We start from the raw sequence: 18,664 nt of genomic DNA, 5'->3' as shown, positions 1-18,664 counted from the left end.
TTTATTTATTTTTTCTCACGCCTATGTCGGGTTTCTTCTCTTTCCATTGCAGAGGGCATCATCGATTCCGTGCAGGACCTCCAGAGCCTTAAAATAGACCAGACTGCCGAAAAGGAGAAGCAAAAGTCAGAGGCCAAACACATCCTCATGCAGAAGCAGAGGGCGCTGTCGGAGCTTTTCAAAATGCTCACTAAGACGGGTACTTTTTTTAAATTTTCAAGTATTTTAATAAAAGACAAATAAGACCATAAAACGCAGAAGATCTCCATGCACCAATTGGCTCGTCAGGGCTGAATTAAACCTCCAGCTACTAACTATACAACTTCTTATAAAGTTTTGCCGTCGATGCCTTTATGACAGCTAGTGTAAAATCCAGAGTTGTTATATTGGTTTTACGCACTCGTTCAGATATAGGGATTGCGGCCTAGTCCCAGCACTAAGCTCTTTTTCCCGTTACATAATCTAGCTGGCATTGTAGGTACAGCTGCACCTCCCATTGTAAACCCCAGAACTGACAATGTAAAGGATTTCGCTTCAGAATAACTTTTTTATGATGATGCAAAAATTAACGGGGACATACAGAAATACATTGATCCATTATCAATTGGGTGGCCGTCTTCACATAGTGGGTGGCATGCCTGCATTTGGGCTCCATGTCCGATGTGAAGGGTTAAAGTCGTATTTGTTTGCAAATTGTCTACACAGTAATAAACAATAGAGTTGAAGCTTCAGATTTGTACACATATGCATACAATATCAATGGCTATATTCAGTGGTCGACAAATCACCAAAAAAATCTACTCGCCGAACCAAAAAAATCTACTCGCCACCTAGTACCACACGTGTGCTGCTTAAGCCAATAGGAGCTCGCCACGATGTTAAATCCACTCGCCCGAGGCGTGCAAATGTATAGGTTTGTCGAACACTGACTATATTCAATAAACCTTGTATGATTTGAATATACCTGGCCAACAAGAAGCCCTACCTGACAATTAACAGTATTTGAACCATTCAGCAGTAGTAAAGCATTACTTTGTTTCTGCATCCATTGTTTTGCATCTTATTATTTCACTGTCAAGATTAGAGTATGTAGAAAGCTAGTGCATCAGAAAAAAACAGTCCTGTGTTTAATATAAAGAACTGCAGTTGGTATGAACTCCTTCCATATAAGCATGTATCATAGCGTAGCCCTAATAGGGTTAGGGGACTAGTACCTAATGCCAGCAGCACCATATATAAATAGTACAGACCAGAGTCCCATTATAAAGGAGAAAAAAGGGTACAGCGACCCATAAGTAACACTCACTTATTTTCTCCTGGAGTGTCAACCACAGGTGGTGTATTCTTAGGCGTGCGATCTCCCAGGTAAGCAGCAGAAACAGGTAGGAAAATAAGGCAGTGCACTGTCAGAGGGAACAGCAGGAGGCTCACGGCATGCAGCATCAAAAAAATAATTAATTACATAAAAAGTGGACCAGATGTCCCCCCTAAGTCACAGTAGGGGTCCACCAACGCGTTTCGGGCAGTATGCCCTTTCTCAAGGTGTACACAACACTATATGAAGCTCAAATTTATATCATAGCGCCTATCGTGTGACGTCACGGACAGCACAACCAATTGGATTGCATTTCCTCTCAGACGTGTCCTGATTGGTTACTGGGATCACGTCATATCAACAAGCTTTATTGAGCCTAACACGTCTCTCCCTACAATGTAAGGGCTATGAGGCAAAGGGTGGTGCTTTCCGATTGGTTCACTAAGCCCTAAAACAAATGCAACTTTATTAGTTATAACATTTTAACATTAAAAACGTCCGTGACGTCAAAAAGAGGCTTCAAAACCCTAGTGCAAGAAAGAAAAAGAAAAAAAAGGAAAAATATAACACAAATAAATGTTTTTCAGAATCAATAATCCTACTAATATTAAATATATAATAAAGAATAATTAAATAAAATACAAAAGAAAGAAAAACAAATATGAAACCTAAATCTAGAATTAAAAATTGAAAATTAAAAGGTGCTATTAAATCAATTGATAATAGACAAATATATATATTAACTCTTAAAGATTTTACTATACCCTAAACAATATAACATTTGAAAAATAGCACATTTGCACAACACAACATTTACAAAATCAGAAAGGCACAATCAGAAAGGCACTGTCAAGATTAGGAATGATTGAGTCGGCCTATTTCTGTTTATATTGTGTAGGTTTGTCATACCGGAAAGGTCTTGCTTGGATACGTACTAAGGACATTCAGGATGTGCTGTGCCTCCATCCTCTGGACCTGCATAGCGCTATGGCCATCTCAACTAGCACCTTGGAAACAGATGCCATGTATGTAGTTTATCTGACTTCAGTTGCATACGTTTTTGTGAATGTATTTACAGTACACACACTACCTTTTATATGTTGTGTGCTAGTGCTACCATAGCAATGGGGATATAATATGAAAGGGTTCAAAGGGCCACACAAATCCCCACTGCACACTGACATTATTTTGTGAGATTTGTGGCCATGTTTACTTAGCCGTGCTGAATGGGCCGTAAGATGCTGTATGACTAGGCATCCCTTAGTTAATAATGTCCTCTATGCATTAAAGCTTCCAGTTACAGGGCAGTGAATAATACACATCAGTAATGGCATTTGTAATTACTGTTGATTACCTAAATTGCTCTTACCCCTCTAGAAAGCTTCCATTCTAGCAGAACTGAAACTAAAACAATGTTATTACGCTTTCCTTTGGTACCATATCAGGTTTTTGGCGTAACAAAAGCATTTGCATGTGAATAGCATATTGTATGCAACTTCAACACCTAACGTGATATGTTAACTGAACTTTGCACCTGGACTCGGGGTAGCCAGCAATGTACATCTTTCCCATCTCACCTTCAAATACTTTCTGGACAAGTTACCCAATTATCTGAGCAGGTTTCTCACCCCCTACTGTACACAGCACTCCGCTCCTGAGATCCGCCCCCAGAAACCTGCTTATAGTCCCACGTTTCAATAAAGAAACTGGACTCTCTTCCTTGTACCGATTAACCTCACTGCTGGTTTACCCAAGTCCCAAATCCGCTTCCTGTCTAAGTCACTCTAAGGCTTTGCATGTTTCCCACTTTAAACATTTTTGCAACTGTAAATTTACACAGTTGTCAACTTTTACTCTGCACCGGGACCGGGACATGAAACTGAAACCTTTTTTTTTTTACTGGTAAAATATTTTATAGATATTGATTGTTTGCCCTAAAACCTGTTGTGACTTTGTGTATAATGGAGGATTTAGCAGCAGTACATTGAGGGACTATTTTGGTGCATGCTGAGAAAATGATGCATCTTTCCCTTTGTTTAGGTTGCTGGCGGAGATCTCTGGGGCTTGGGATGGGTGTCAAAAGTATTTCTACCGATCTCTCGCCCGGAACGCGAGGCTCGAGGCAGCGTTTGTGACCCCTGCCAAGGTAAAATAATTGGGAGAATGTATGGGAACGATTTATTCTGTGAGCCCGGGTTTTGTGTGTGACAATATTTAAAAGGTACCGTACTGTATTGTCAACAATCCTGGGCAGAAACAGGTTGTCGTATGTTTAAAACACACTGTGGCATAGGGCAGCAAGTTATTGTTGTCTTTATTTTGTGCGATTGCCACTCACATTTGTTACCACTAAATGACAGAAGGATGGGTAGTGGGGATTATGAATGGTGCTTGAGCAATATACATTTTTTAACATATTCTGTAATGTTTGACTCTACAACAGCAGAGCAGTGATTTAATTTGTTTAAACAGGGCGTTTCTGTATCACCGCCTGCAATAGTATAGCATTGCCAATGAGCATAATATTGTTCTGTCATTATGCTTCTTACTCAAAAACGACATGCTGCGTTTTAGGATTGATGGATCGATGCACAAATGTGCTTGTGAAGTAGCACGCAGCCAGAATGTCACATTTACTCCTTCTCCCCTATCTTGCCCTATGCAGGAGCTTGGTTTGGGAAGTATTGAGCGATGCAAAGGCTTCACTGGCCACCTTTTGAAGGTTCTTATGACCCAGAGGAGCTCACTCACTGCGCTTACTGAGCAGTGGATCATTATGAGGTATAGTAATTCATGTTTATGAAGCTGCTGTTCACGATCATGTGTTTGTTTTTAGACTCCCCTTAAACGTTTCATTGCCACCCAAAATCCATATTTAGCTAAGCATATACGTAAATGAGTGATCAATAATCGGTACAACCCAAAAGCTTATCCAAATTCTCCCATCCCATTCTCCCATCCCTCCCCCCTCAATCTAGCAGTTTACAAACGATTTCATTTTTTGGATTGCCTATCGGAGGGACTCTGTCTGCTATTTCATCTCCCATCATGCTCTGCGGGTCTCCTCCACTGTTTATTTGCCTTCCCTCCAAAGTAAGAGCAGTCGGGAATTTAAGCACCGTCTGCTTATTCCTGCATCTTGTTCTCGCTCAGTCAGCATGGAATTATAGAGGGAAGATCGGATATTTGAGAACGCCCTAGGAAGTTTAGGAGAGGCGCGCTGAAATGTGGAAGCGGCTTTTGTTAAAGCACCAAGAAGAAAATATTACCAAACATGTCCTTCATGTCACCCCTGTGCATTTGTTTTCGGCAGTTCATTTTAACGATCTAGGCCCGAAAGCACCACTTTAACGTCACCATGGAAACTATGTATATTATTCGGGCCGTCACTGAGACACTTAGTTGGACAAAAATGTGACGTATGTTTTCTTGGATATAAAGGGGAGTGAAAATAAAAAAAAATTCGAACAGAAGAAAAAAGAGGCAATACAAAAAATGCTTTCCCAGACAGACTTGGGTCTGATTTATTGCAGTTCAGTCAGAAATAGAAATTAATATTCTCTATACCAGTCGTATGCTATATGGTTAATACATCAGCCAGTTATGCACAGTTATGTTGCTAGAACATGTATCCGTGAGGGATCCTTACAGATTTCTGCTAATAAGCAGAAGTTTTTAAAATTGTAGTACAGCCAAGTAAATTCTCTAGTTTAGCTGCTTTCATATAAACCAGGCATAATGCCCATCGGTAGAAATATTACAACGCTTGTGTTGATTTGTGTGCTCTTTTTTTTGGTCGCCTCAGAAATCTCTTGAGCTGTATGCAGGAGATCGGCTCCCGACTCTCGGTGTCTGACTACAGGATCGCTTTCCCACCACAAGATGGTGTTAAACAGTGGGTAGACAAGCTGCAGCATCTCGCCATGCAGTGTACCATGGTCCTGGAGCAGGTGACTTGGTTTGTTGAATGTTGTCCCATTAAAGAGACCACTGGAGACCTCAAACGTGATGAAACTTCCCCCGTCGGAGACTCTTCGTCAGCCGAGCTGAGCTATCCATCCCCTATAGCTGCAGATTGGCTGCCGGCTGCATGCACCATGCGGAAATCAGACCATGTCTGGCAACATCTGAGCTCTAGGATAACCAAAGTGTTGGCAGAGGTAAAAGCCATGAAAGCAACAGTGGACAAGATCCGACAACAGGCCTGTGAGACCCTGTTTTATTCTTGGTGAGTATCGCTGGTTTCCCACACAGGTGCACTAGTATGATCTTGTATTACCTTTTTTTCCCCCCCTCTTCTTTTATACATATGGAGTCTTGTGCACTTGGTCTCCCCTTCTATCTCATATTGACATTGTCCCTGTGAGGAGTGAATACAGCCTGCAGTGCTGTATGTACCAGCAATAAAACGGACTCTCCGTATTGTAACACTTTTGTCCTGATTGCCTAATGGTAGTAGCACAATAGAATGTATACAAATGAATCGGTAGTAATTATGTTTGATGATGGAAGATATATCCTCGCATCTTCTAGTACTTCTGTACTGAAAGCTGGGGGACCACAGGCTTGGGCATGGTATAAGGGCAATACTACAGTCTACTCTTAACATAAAAAAAACCCCATAAAGAAATGTTCCTGCTGCTTGTATCTGTACAAGTTCACAGTTTAGTAGGTGAGCTCCGCAGAAATTGTTATGAAGTAGCTTGGATATGTAGATAATGGGATCTATATGTACAGAAGGATATGATCCCATCACTGCCACAGGGACCGACCAATCCTTATCGGATTAAGAGGTTTTACCACGTTGTATTCTGTCAAATGTATGCAAGATTGCTAGTTTTGTGAGTACTGCTCTGTTTTCTGCCACAATAAGTGAAAGTATTGGTGTTTAATAATACATCGGAGGAATGGATGACCATTATTCTTCACATTTGTTTTCTGCAAACCCTTCACCTCTGTAGAGTGCATATTCATGGAGGATCTTCCCTTGGTTGAACCTTGCTTTTTTTTAATGAGTGGGAACTGGGCCGATGTTGCAGGCACATATGAGAAAATGCTATTTGTAAACTCCAGCTTCTTAATCTTCTATTCACACCACAAAGCAGTTCCCATGAGAATTAACTTTAAACTTGTCTGGTAAATGAAAAGCTCTTCAAATATAATTTCAGCGTAATATTGATCAGACTAGCAATGTTAATTTGTTCCCTTGTACCATGAAATGTTCTGTACTCGGGCAAGAGTTATAAATAATGCATTGCTTTGCACTCGAACAGATTACGGAGCGGGCATCTTTGAAAGCACCTGAAAGTGTTTTTTCTTCTGCATGTTCATAGGCAAGATTTTGAGGCCTGCTCCTCGGGACTGGACATCTTGCAGCGAATCTCTATTGAACTGCAGGAAGTGGAGTCGTTGTTTGTTCTTCCTGGGACAGAGGCAGCGCAGCACATGACATTGCTCAAAAGCCTTCACTACATCAGAGGAGAAGTCCGTAAAACCGCAGAAGAATTCACCGTGTGGAAAACTAATCTGCACTCCCTGGGAACAGCAAAAAGTAAGGAGCCCTCGCAGAAGACCGCCTCTGCAAAGATGCCACACAACACAACTACGCGGTTGTGCGAAATAATGTTACTTTCCATTAAATGCGTGTGTATGCTTTTACTTACACTGCTTTCTAATGCATGTCGTCTGAGATTGTCATGTTTTTTCGTTTTCACAAAGGGAAACGAGAATTAGATGAAGGAAACATTGAGGATTTTCCGGAGCAAGTGGAAACGACCATTAAGACCATACTCTGCGCTATCCAGAGCCTCATAGAGAAAAGGAGTACGCGGGAGGGTGAGCAGGAGGAAAAGGCAGAGGGAGGAGGTGGTAAGTCACCCGAGAAGTATCTGCTACTTGGAGACCGAAGATGTGTGTGTGATGGATTTTATAATCAATATTGATTTATATTGCACAAAGATTAAACTTTTATTTGACCAAAGATTTTATTGTAAATCTAATTAGCGGTACATTTTTCTATCGGGGTCCTGTTTATATGGTACATTTTTCTCATTAATCTTTCGAACTATTTTTAAACTTCCAGCTTTACCATTTCGCCCCCATATTTTCTTGAAGGGGAATGGCTTGGGCTTTTGTAACACTCCTTTTTTTTTTTTGTGTGTGTGTGTTTGTTTCGTACACACACGGATGAGCGCGCGCAAATTCTAGCGCTTAATTCAGAATGTTGGTTCCAAATTAAAATGTTTCACGTTGAAACCTAAGCTGAATTATCCTATAAATTCAATTGATATGGAATAAAAATTAAGAAATGCTGTTTCGGAAAATGTTCATGGATACAAAGCACTTTCATTCCCTGCCCCATCAGTTTGTTCTGCATCTGAATGTAAGGCCCCTGCTATTGGGCAGAATGTGGGTGTATGGACTTGAGCGAGTGGCGTATTTATATTCACAGCCTGCATCAATGATTTCTTTCCAAGCAGCTGCCTTGGGAAGAATGTATCTGGTCAATGTATACTCTTGGTTTCTCCTCAGAGGAAGAAAGCTTAGAGGGCAGAGTCCAGCAAGGCCAAATAACCAAACTCCTGGGAGAAGACCTTTGTGGCGACCTGAAAGCTCTACAAGTGCAGAAAATTATCTCCGCTGTCTCCGAGCTGCTCGAGCGGTTGAAAACGTATGCAGAGGACTGCATAACAGATGAGCACACAGTAAGGATGTTGTTCTGTCATCTTTTGTGTATGTGGGTAGGTTTGTGATGGCTTAAATAGACCAAGGCATGGGCTCAGAACTCAAACAGAAATCGTAGCGGCAATCCAAGCCCGTTTTATTTTCTTCATTTGTGAAAAACAATTGAATACAGGATTGAAGCAGGGGGTCTCCGGAGCTAAACTCCATTAATTTCAGCTCTGCGGACCCCTGCTTCCGGGGGTACTTACCTCCAGAGTGGGTACCGGTAGCCACTCTAGGGTTCATGTTGTGGCTGCTTTTCAAAGCTCGCGGGCCAATAGGAAGCCGTGACGTCATCCTGTGCAGCTTTATATTGGGCCATGTGATGAGAGCTTTAAACTTTAGTGATACCAGCACCTCTTTTGGAGGGAAGTGCCTCCGGAAGCAAGGGGTCCCCGGAGCTGAAATTAATGGGGTTAAACTCCGGCGACCCCCTGATTCAAACGTGTGTTAAAAAAATGAAAGAGAAAAACCGGCTTTGATTTGATCCTTTAAAGCAGAATGTTCGGATCACGTAGCAGAATTCTGCTGCATCTGAAAACTGGACGGTTCTGCACGGTTTGATGTTAGTGCGCTCTTCCCCATATAGAAAAAATAATCCACTATCCAGCAAAAATTATTCATCAGGACTGAAAAACCAGATGTATGTTGCTTCTGTCTTCTAAAAATGTAATGAAATAAGGAGCCTTTCAAAGTTTTATTTTCTGTTGATTTTGAAGGAAAATGTTCGAGACAACAACTGTTTTATGGAACATGCTACTGATTTAACTCCACTATGTAACCATTAGGAAGATAGACTAAAATAATTTGATTGTAAGCTCTTCGGGGCAGAGACTCCTTTTCCTAATGTTACTTATGTCTGAAGCACTTATTCCCATTATGTGCTATTTGTATTATTTGTTATTTATATTATTATATCACGTGTATTACTGCCGTGAAGCGCTATGTACATTAATGGCGCTCTATAAATAAAGACAGACCTGTATGAATGTATGAATGTATGAATGTATGTCTATCATGTGAAATATGTTGAGCAAGTATAGAGAACCCCCATGAGAGTATCTGCATGTATTCTACAGGTTCCCCAAACCTGCCCAATTGTGACATTATATTATTGTTAAGGGGCACACAGAGATTCTGGGTCGTGACATACAAATTAGCCTTTTTGCAGCTCAACCCCCTTATAACGCTGTCCTTGGGGTCCAACGAATCACATTGCGCTTTAAGCGGATCGAATTAGAAATAATGTACAATTGTATGCATTGTACAATAAAGTATTTAAGATACCAATAATCGTGTTGTAAAGTATTCATAAAGACGAAAATTGGGAGCCCCGCTTGCATCGCGTTATAAGCGGATTCGCGTTGTAACGGATCGCGTTGTAACGGATCGCGTTGTAACGGATCGCGTTGTAACTGATAGCGTTATAACTGGATCGCGTTATAACTGGGTTGAGCTGTGTTTCTACCCATCCTTGTATTCACCTGTAGAGCATATGCCTGCTGCATTGCACAGCTTTTACTGCTAGACACAGAGCATGTAAGGTAAGAATCAGGGGATCCACTCAGACTGTTATTTCATCCCTTTGTATTCATCACTTTGAGCTTGGCCACTGATACTCATTTGTGCAGCCCGTCGTGCTTGCAAAGCAGTTAGTCTGTAACGGGATCACTCGCGGTGCTGTTGAAAGTTGCCACGGGTGCATATCCAGCTGGAACCGCGCACAGGGAGGGTTCGTGATTGAAATAGTGATAGAAAATGTATTTGAGTGCCATACTTTTCTATTTTTGTTATCAAGACCAGTGAAGAGGAAGATTGACATTTCAGTCCACACTAGGATTTTTATCAAGATGGTGTATACATTAAACACAGTTCCCTATATACCCCCTCATGGCGCCAATTTAAACATTTGGTGCCAAAACGGGATGAAGGGTCGCCAGGCAAACCGTACCAGAGAATTACAATTTAGTCTATTCTGATGATCCAGGAGATGTTGTTATAAGGGTGGGGGGGTGGGGAAAGGAGGGGATAGCTCTTGCAACAGTCAAATTATATGGATAGGGTGCTGGGAGCGTATAGTGATAATAAAACAATACCTTGTTGAGACAAGGAAAACGAGCCCTATAGGCAGCACTCAATATCTTATGTATATGTGAATTCATTCAAATGTAACCTTTATTAGGGTATAATGGGTAAAATAATAGTGGACAGACAATCGCATAAACAATGGAGGAGCCAGCACACTTGGAACTACTGTTCCCCTTCCCCTCTGTGCTTACAGCAAAGGGGTTTAAGCTCCATCTTGTATCCGCTACCTTGCGTCTCTTTTTTTCATTGCGATTGTCTGTCCACTATTATTTTACCCATTATACCCTAATAAAGGTTACATTTTAGTTAGTTCACATATACATAAGATATTGAGTGCTGCCTATAGGGGCTCTTTTCCCTTATCTCGACAAGGTATTGTTCTATGATCCAGGAGATGTATCTGACCAAGCCTCTGCATTATTGTACAAACTGGGATACCCTTCTATACACTTTGGTAAACCACTATTGTGGACATGCGCCCAGACTGGTGGACATTTACCTGTATGCTGTTGCTATACTTGAATAGACAAAGGTGGTATGAACCAGGGTGCTATGACACTTGTAATATGTGTGGTGTGTGTGATTTTTGTGTGTTGTCCTGTGATTATTCATACCTTTGACATGTCTATTGTCACCCAATATATGGTGATATGACTAGGATATGTAGGACATATTGATTACTCATACCTGTGATATTTCTATTGTTTCCCATCGTATGGGGGTTTTGACTATGTTATGTAAGACATATGTGAGGCCAGAGTATGGTGCACCTATGTGCTTTTTGGTAGCCTTGGATATTTCCTCTGAGAAGTCTCAGCCTTGCTGACTGGTATGGACTACCTTATGTATAAACTAGGACTGTGTGATCTATTTGATACGATATTCACATAGCAGTTGTTGAACATTGCCACTTATTATAGCTTTCTATTGGATGCACAGTCGACTGATACTTTAAATGCTACTGTACTTTGTATTTCGCAACTAACTCTCCAATATGCCTGCGGTAGTATTGTTATTCAAGTAATGCCGTTATGTTGCTAACTCGGACACAGTATAACTTTATGCTTTTTCATCTGATATATAATTAAGTAATAATCCCCTCAGAACAGGGCATTACTGGCCAATAATGCCCCGGCTGGAAGAGTTCCGCCGAGGGACTTTAACCCAGCCAGGGCATTATTGGCCATTAATGCCCTGTTCTGAGGGGATTATTACTATTATAGGCTAAATGTAGATTTTTTTCACCAATAATAGACACTTTTGTATAGTTAAATAAATGTTTTTATTAAAATAAAATGGTAAATACATGAAACCACCTCTATATACGCTTACACTGCAGCTATCTATATCCACACATTGCCGCCCCCTCTGTGTACACACACACACACACACACACACACACACACACACACACACACACACACACACACACACACACACACACACACAGCAACTCAACACACAGCAGCTCAACACAAACAAACTGCTGCTACACACACACACAGCAGCTCAACACACACACACACACACACACGAGCTCTAGACACACAACACAGCACCTCCTATACACTCACAACACAGCACCTCTACACACACATGCTACACCCATAAACACTGACACACACACAGACACCCACAGACACAGACACCCACAGACACAGACACCCACAGACACCCACAGACACAGACACCCACAGACACAGACACCCACAGACACCCACAGACACAGACACCCACAGACACAGACACCCACAGACACCCACAGACACCCACAGACACCCACAGACACCCACAGACACCCACAGACACAGACACCCACAGACACAGACACCCACAGACACAGACACCCACAGACACAGACACCCACAGACACAGACACCCACAGACACAGACACCCACAGACACAGACACCCACAGACACAGACACCCACAGACACAGACACCCACAGACACAGACACCCACAGACACAGACACCCACAGACACAGACACCCACAGACACAGACACCCACAGACACAGACACCCACACAGACACAGACACCCACACAGACACAGACACCCACACAGACACCCACACAGACACCCACACAGACACCCACACAGACACCCACACAGACACCCACACAGACACCCACACAGACACCCACACAGACACCCACACAGACACCCACACAGACACCCACACAGACACCCACACAGACACCCACACAGACACCCACACAGACACCCACACAGACACCCACACAGACACCCACACAGACACCCACACAGACACCCACACAGACACCCACACAGACACACACACACACAGACACACACACACACAGACACACACACACACAGACACACACACACACAGACACACACACACACAGACACACACACACACAGACACACACACACACACAGACACACACACACACACAGACACACACACACACACACAGACACACAGACACACACACACACAGACACACACACACACACACACACAGACACACACACACACACACACACAGACACACACACACACACACACACAGACACACACACACACACACAGACACACACACACACACACACACACACACACACACAGACACAGACACAGACACACACACAGACACACAGACACACACACACACACACACAGACACACAGACACACACACACAGACACACAGACACACAGACACACAGACACACAGACACAGACACAGACACAGACACACACACACACAGACACACAGACACAGACACAGACACAGACACAGACACACACACACACACACACACACTGCAGCCACAATAAAAAATGCAGCCACTTACTAAACTTTGCACTCCCCCCCACCTCTACACACACCACAGCACCTCTACACCCCCTCCCACACACACAACACTGCACCTCTATACACACACACACACACACACACACACACACAACACTGCACCTCTATACACAACATACATACACACACAAACACTGCACCTATATACACAGCACCTCTATACACACACACACAAACTGCTGCTGCACACACATGCTACACCCATAAACACTGCTGCTGACACACCCACTGGAGCTCTATACACACACACAGCACCTCTACACAGATATACAACACAGCACACACACACACACACACACTGCTACTGACACTAACACACAAACTGCAGCCACAAAGAAACTGTCCTGACCAATCCCCTGCCCCATCTCAGAGCTTTTACTTCATGCAAACCAATCCCCTGCCCTGTCTCAGCTGTTCTGAAAGCTGATTGGCTGGAAATAAACACATTGAAAACTGCACTTTGCAAGCTGCTAAAATTCCGGGCATTACTGATTGGTTAAAATTCCGGCCATTATCCAATCAGAGAGCAGGGTTTTCAATAGTGACCTGAATTTTACTGCTTTATCCTATAATTTCCTGTAATATATCTGTATTGGGATAGAGCATTATGGGTTTATAGATTTGCTTGTGTATTGGTGTATGTATGTATGTCTTTATTTATATACTGTAGCGCCATTAATTTATGTAGCGCTTAACAGCAGTAATACACGTGACATTCATATAAATAACTAATACAAATAACACATAAAAAGAAGTGCTTCAGACATAAAAGTGACACTTAGGAAAAGGAGTCCCTGCCCCGAAGAGCTCACAATTTATATTAGAATTGCCTGCTCTGTTTTTTGACACCTCTGGGCTCACATACTGAGATCCAGGGCAGTCTTCTATATGTCCTGGTTCCCTGTGGGTGCAGACTATTTTATTTTAGTGCACATGACGGGTTAATTATGTTTAGGTTTTTCTCCTTCGCTTTGTGTGTTTACCTGCCGTGATGTGGGAGTGCTTTGTGGCTTTCTGTTGCTTGGCAACCCCTCATCCCGTTTTGGCACCAATAGTTAGAATTGGCATCATGAGTGGGGTATATGGGGCAGACCAGTGGAGTGACATACTTTTCTACCCTGTGCATGCAAACCAGACACACACTATGGTGGTTAAAAAACAAACTGGCACAAACCTTTTACCATTGAAATTCGTTGACTAGTTTATGTTGAACACCTTATTACATAGATTTACATTGAATACATTGTTTTTTTTAATATTTTAGTTTTTCAACCAGTCCTGTGGCGCGTTGGTACGCCTGCTGCCCATGCTGTCATCCTACTCTGACCTTCTCCTGTTTTACCTTACTGTATCTCTGGCAACTCATCGAAGTACAGGGAAACTGCTCTCTGTCTTGGCCCGTCTCTTCACTGAGCTAGCTCAGAAGGTAAGAATCCATTTAACTAAATAGCAGAAGACTACAACATTCAGCAATTGATGATCGTTGTTCAACAGATTTGTCCATGTTGCATATATGTAGAATGCGTTTGCCGTGATTTTTTAGAATGTGACAAAATGACAACTTCTTTAGCCATGTGGCATGGAATAAGAACGATGTCGTCTTTTTTTTTTTTTCTACTATGGTACTGAATAATAGTGGCAATATCTTAAGCCCTCCATTGCTTAGTCAGCTTTTGTTTGCCAACTATTAGGAGAGTTGATATGTCCATTTCTTGTGACCTTTATAACTCTGTATTGCTGCTCACACAAGTGATTTGAGATAATGGGGTGATTACTACTGTTTTTTCTAGTACACCTATTGTCCATGTGATGAAATCCAAATCCAAACCCTGGAATGCACCTGGTTATACACAAATCTATACTAATGGTCTAGTTTCTCGAGGGGGGAGGGAGTTCTTCAGCCTTCACTTATAGGCCTGTCAATTGTTTAAACAAATATATAATCGCCGCGCTTCTCCATGTAAGCAGCATGCAGCTGGCGAAGAGATTGGCCATACAAATGTGCAAAACAGACTGGGATTATCCCAAAGGGAGAAGCGCAGGGATTCACTGTCTGTCAATTGTTTACTTGATAATTGAAGACCAAAGCAATTATGGGGGCTGAGTGGCACTGCTGCTTTCAAGGCCGGTCGAACCATCTTCAAGGTCTTATTCACTACTCCAAAAACCCACTTCACAATTCTAGTTGTACCATGCAGCCTTTCAAATTAAATCATTTTATCAATTTTCAGCTGATCATTTGTTCGTACGTATATTGAGTTTTGCTTTACTAAAGACAGGGCAAATGATCGTACACCTATGAAGATCTTACATGTGACATTAATTGTGCTAAAGGACTGTGAATGCCGCATGTCACTGACGTAGCAGCTCGCCTTATAGTTGTGACTCCTGTTCTTTGCAGGGCTTCTGCCTACCCAAGGAGTTAATTGAGGAAGCAGCAGGTGAGGGAGCAACAGAATTCCATGATAATGAGGCAGGAGGCCTAGGGGAAGGAGAAGGCGTGAAGGACGTGAGCGACAAAATTGAAAATGAAGAGCAGGTACAATTGTTTCTGTATCCTTTATCCCCTTCAGCGATACAGATCCTTGCAATGCAGCACCAATGTTGGTGTAGGCAGACGGAAATTGCCCTTTATACGTGCGGGCTGCAGTGTCTCGTGGCTACTCAGCCAGACAACCAGCAAGAGTTGCTCACAATACCTCCAGGATTTGTATTAAGTAGCCGGGTACTGCAGACCAATATCATTGGCGCATGCTATGCTTGGCCTGACACTAGGCATCATTGTCACTTCTATTAAATCAACAATCTCAGGGGTGGCCATCTCTAGTCTTCAAGGGCCACCAACAGGTCAGGTATTAAGGCCATCTCTGCTTCAGCATAGGTGGCTAAATCATTGACTGAGTCACCTGTGCTGAAGCTTGGATATCCTGAAAACGTGACCTGTTTGTGGCCCTTGAGGACTGGAGTTGGCCACTCCTACTGTATCTATTAAACACAACACTAAATGAAGTAAGTCACCGCAAATAAAGTTGTAGATTAATAACTTGGCAAGCGTCACTTACGTTACCTGTTTAAAAATGATCATGGGTATAAAAATTATTAGGCAACGGATACGTTTGTCAAAAAAGAAAGGTTGCCAGAAATATGGTCATTAATTGGCATTATATAGCCATGTCTTAACAATATAGGTGTTTTGAAATTTTGATGCTCCCCAAAAATGATGAACCTTAATTAACAAAATACCATCAGTGGTTTCCCACCCCTATCTTTCCAGGATGTATTCATGCATTTGTGTGTGTATCTATCGTATCTCCCTGCTATGCTTGTTAGTATATGTTCTTGATGGTATAGAATTACTTTTTTTTTCAGGTGGAGGACACTATGCAGAAAGGTCAGGAGAAAGAGAAAGACGATCCAGACTCCAAACCTGATGTGAAAGAGGAAGACAATGCCATCGAGATGTCTGAAGATTTTGATGGGAAAATGCATGACGGAGAGCTGGAGAAGCAAGGTGGGGTCTCCTTCATTTCTATTACTGTGCCCTTTGCTACATGAGGGCCCTGCATTGTAGGTTTGAAATGGAAGAACACATTTGTTGTTGACGCCTTTCCTTCTAGAGGGCCAAAAATGTGCTGATTTACAATGCATTGCCTGCGCTTCGTCTGTTAGAAGTGGACTGGTGCCTTTGAAGTGTGTGAACTTGGTTTATTTCACTGTGTCAAAGCCTACTGTATACTAGCAATGAGTGCACGCTATTTGGGACCTTTCTGTTGTCATCCCACTCTGGGTACCTGTCACAACAGTTTCTTTCGTTTTCTGTAATTCCCTTCCCTAGTGCACCTGCTTGAATCTTAGATTGAGCGAGTATCTCCTCTGTTGTGTGCAGTAATAATAAAAAAAAAACACTGGTGTGTTCACAAGTCTCGTACAGGTTTCACAGGCCTCCTCTAGTCTCGTGAACATCATTTGTTTTTTAAACTTCATATGTTAGGATGCTTTGTGTGGACATTCGTATGAATTGTCACATGGTTTTACAGAGGAGGATGAGAAGTCCAACGGTGATGATGAAGATGATCTGGATAAGCAAATGGGAGATCTTGGTGATGCTGAAGCTGACAAACTAGATGAAAGGCTTTGGGGGGATGAGGATGACGATAGAGAGGAAGATGAGAATGATAAAACAGAAGAGACTGGACCAGGAATGGACATGGTAGGGGGGTACTCCAATGACGCACTGTTTGACTCATAAATGGATTTGTCCCATCCTGACAAAAACATTCTTACAAGAAATTTTGTTTGAGGCAAAAGAAAGTCGATTTGTTGCTGTTTAGATGATGGAATGACCATGTTAGTGTGATTAATAACACACAACTCTGGTTACATGTTTATGTTCTGCTAATAGAAAGCACCATTACATCACATTCCTGCCACATCTATTCCAATACAGTGCATTTAGAAGCGAGGTTGAAAGTAATTCACACAAGGTGCAGCCCTAACTCGCGAATGTATTAATTGATTAGTGAAGATCAATGATATATTGGCCATTTTGTGCTCCATTAATAATGTTACACTTATTGTGAGTGTAATGACAGCCAATCGCATGATGTACAGTATTTCACATGTGTGACACATGTAGGTGGTGGGCCCCATGAATTCAATAAACATTCTCCAGATAATGCTAAAATTAAAATATCATGCATGTTCTAAAAACGTTGCCGTGCTCCAGTGTTTCACACATTTTTAAGTTTTAAATTAACCTCTTCTATGCAGTAAAGTTCTTTGTTTGCTTAACTTTATAAGGGGGAGTCTGAACTTGTTGCCAAGGATGATAATCTGGATGCAGAAAACAAAAACAAAGAAGATCAGAAGCAGAAAGCCAAAGATGAGCCTGCAGAGCAGGGAGAAGATGGAGACCACGAGGACAAAATCCACGAGCAGATTGATGAGGTGAGCGAGGTTATGGACTCCTAAGTGCAATTCACTGGTTTAACATGCACTTTGAGTTGCCATTTGACGGGGATCATATCTAATTTATTATATACCACTCTGCACGCTCCAATTCCTCTCTCGACAGTACTTCCTTGTAGACTGTTTTGGATTAGGACTAACGGAAAATAGTAGCAGGTACTCCAGGACTTGCTGAAAAAGTGAAAAATATTTATTACAAACGGTCAACATTTCGGCTCTTCAAGGAGCCTTTCTCAAGATATATATGTAACAGAAATTAACATGATTTGTGTGACTTCTTTGGAGCATTCTGAACCAACGTGTGCAACTGCTGGCTGACAATTTGTTTCCCCCTTGTTGCTATGGATTTATTCTTCCTGTGTCGCCTTGCAGCGAGAGTATGATGAGAACGAGGTCGATCCTTATCATGGCAACCAGGAGAAACAGCAAGAAGCAGAGGCTCTGGACCTTCCCGATGACCTGAACCTGGAGACAGAGGAGGGCAAAAACAGTGGGGATGAGGCAGAGGAAGGCGAAGGTATGACCCAGCTGGACAGTTTTGTCAACCTGGTAAATCCTTCAGTCCATATAAAATGAAATGAAAACGTGTAAACTTTGAGATTAATGATGAATGTTAAGAAGAAACTGGATACACTTGGAAATTATCATACTTTAGCTAACACATTTTCAGTGTTGTGATCCACAGACTAAGGTAACTTTGACAGCAGCTGTCAAAGCCGTAT

The 18,664-nt window shown here is 42.2% G+C and overlaps 1 protein-coding gene across 1 annotated transcript in view; it reads left to right on the top strand.

Annotated features, from left to right (window-relative positions):
• The window catches only part of MDN1 (midasin AAA ATPase 1), a 120,703-nt gene that overhangs the window by 89,669 nt on the left and 12,370 nt on the right, over window positions 1–18,664 (top strand). The window contains exons 75-88 of the mRNA XM_075597454.1: window positions 53–199; window positions 2,214–2,340; window positions 3,356–3,461; window positions 3,981–4,096; window positions 5,121–5,543; window positions 6,649–6,866; window positions 7,034–7,183; window positions 7,847–8,019; window positions 14,239–14,400; window positions 15,376–15,513; window positions 16,344–16,485; window positions 17,012–17,184; window positions 17,775–17,921; window positions 18,315–18,459. Of these exons, the coding sequence (XP_075453569.1) occupies window positions 53–199; window positions 2,214–2,340; window positions 3,356–3,461; window positions 3,981–4,096; window positions 5,121–5,543; window positions 6,649–6,866; window positions 7,034–7,183; window positions 7,847–8,019; window positions 14,239–14,400; window positions 15,376–15,513; window positions 16,344–16,485; window positions 17,012–17,184; window positions 17,775–17,921; window positions 18,315–18,459 (2,367 nt within the window). The remainder of the gene's footprint in view (window positions 1–52; window positions 200–2,213; window positions 2,341–3,355; window positions 3,462–3,980; window positions 4,097–5,120; window positions 5,544–6,648; window positions 6,867–7,033; window positions 7,184–7,846; window positions 8,020–14,238; window positions 14,401–15,375; window positions 15,514–16,343; window positions 16,486–17,011; window positions 17,185–17,774; window positions 17,922–18,314; window positions 18,460–18,664) is intronic.

Source organism: Ascaphus truei, chromosome 4, assembly GCF_040206685.1.
Source record: "Ascaphus truei isolate aAscTru1 chromosome 4, aAscTru1.hap1, whole genome shotgun sequence".
Lineage (NCBI taxonomy): Eukaryota > Metazoa > Chordata > Amphibia > Anura > Ascaphidae > Ascaphus > Ascaphus truei.
Note: the sequence above shows the minus strand (reverse complement) of the source record. Positions and strands in the feature narration are given on the sequence as shown.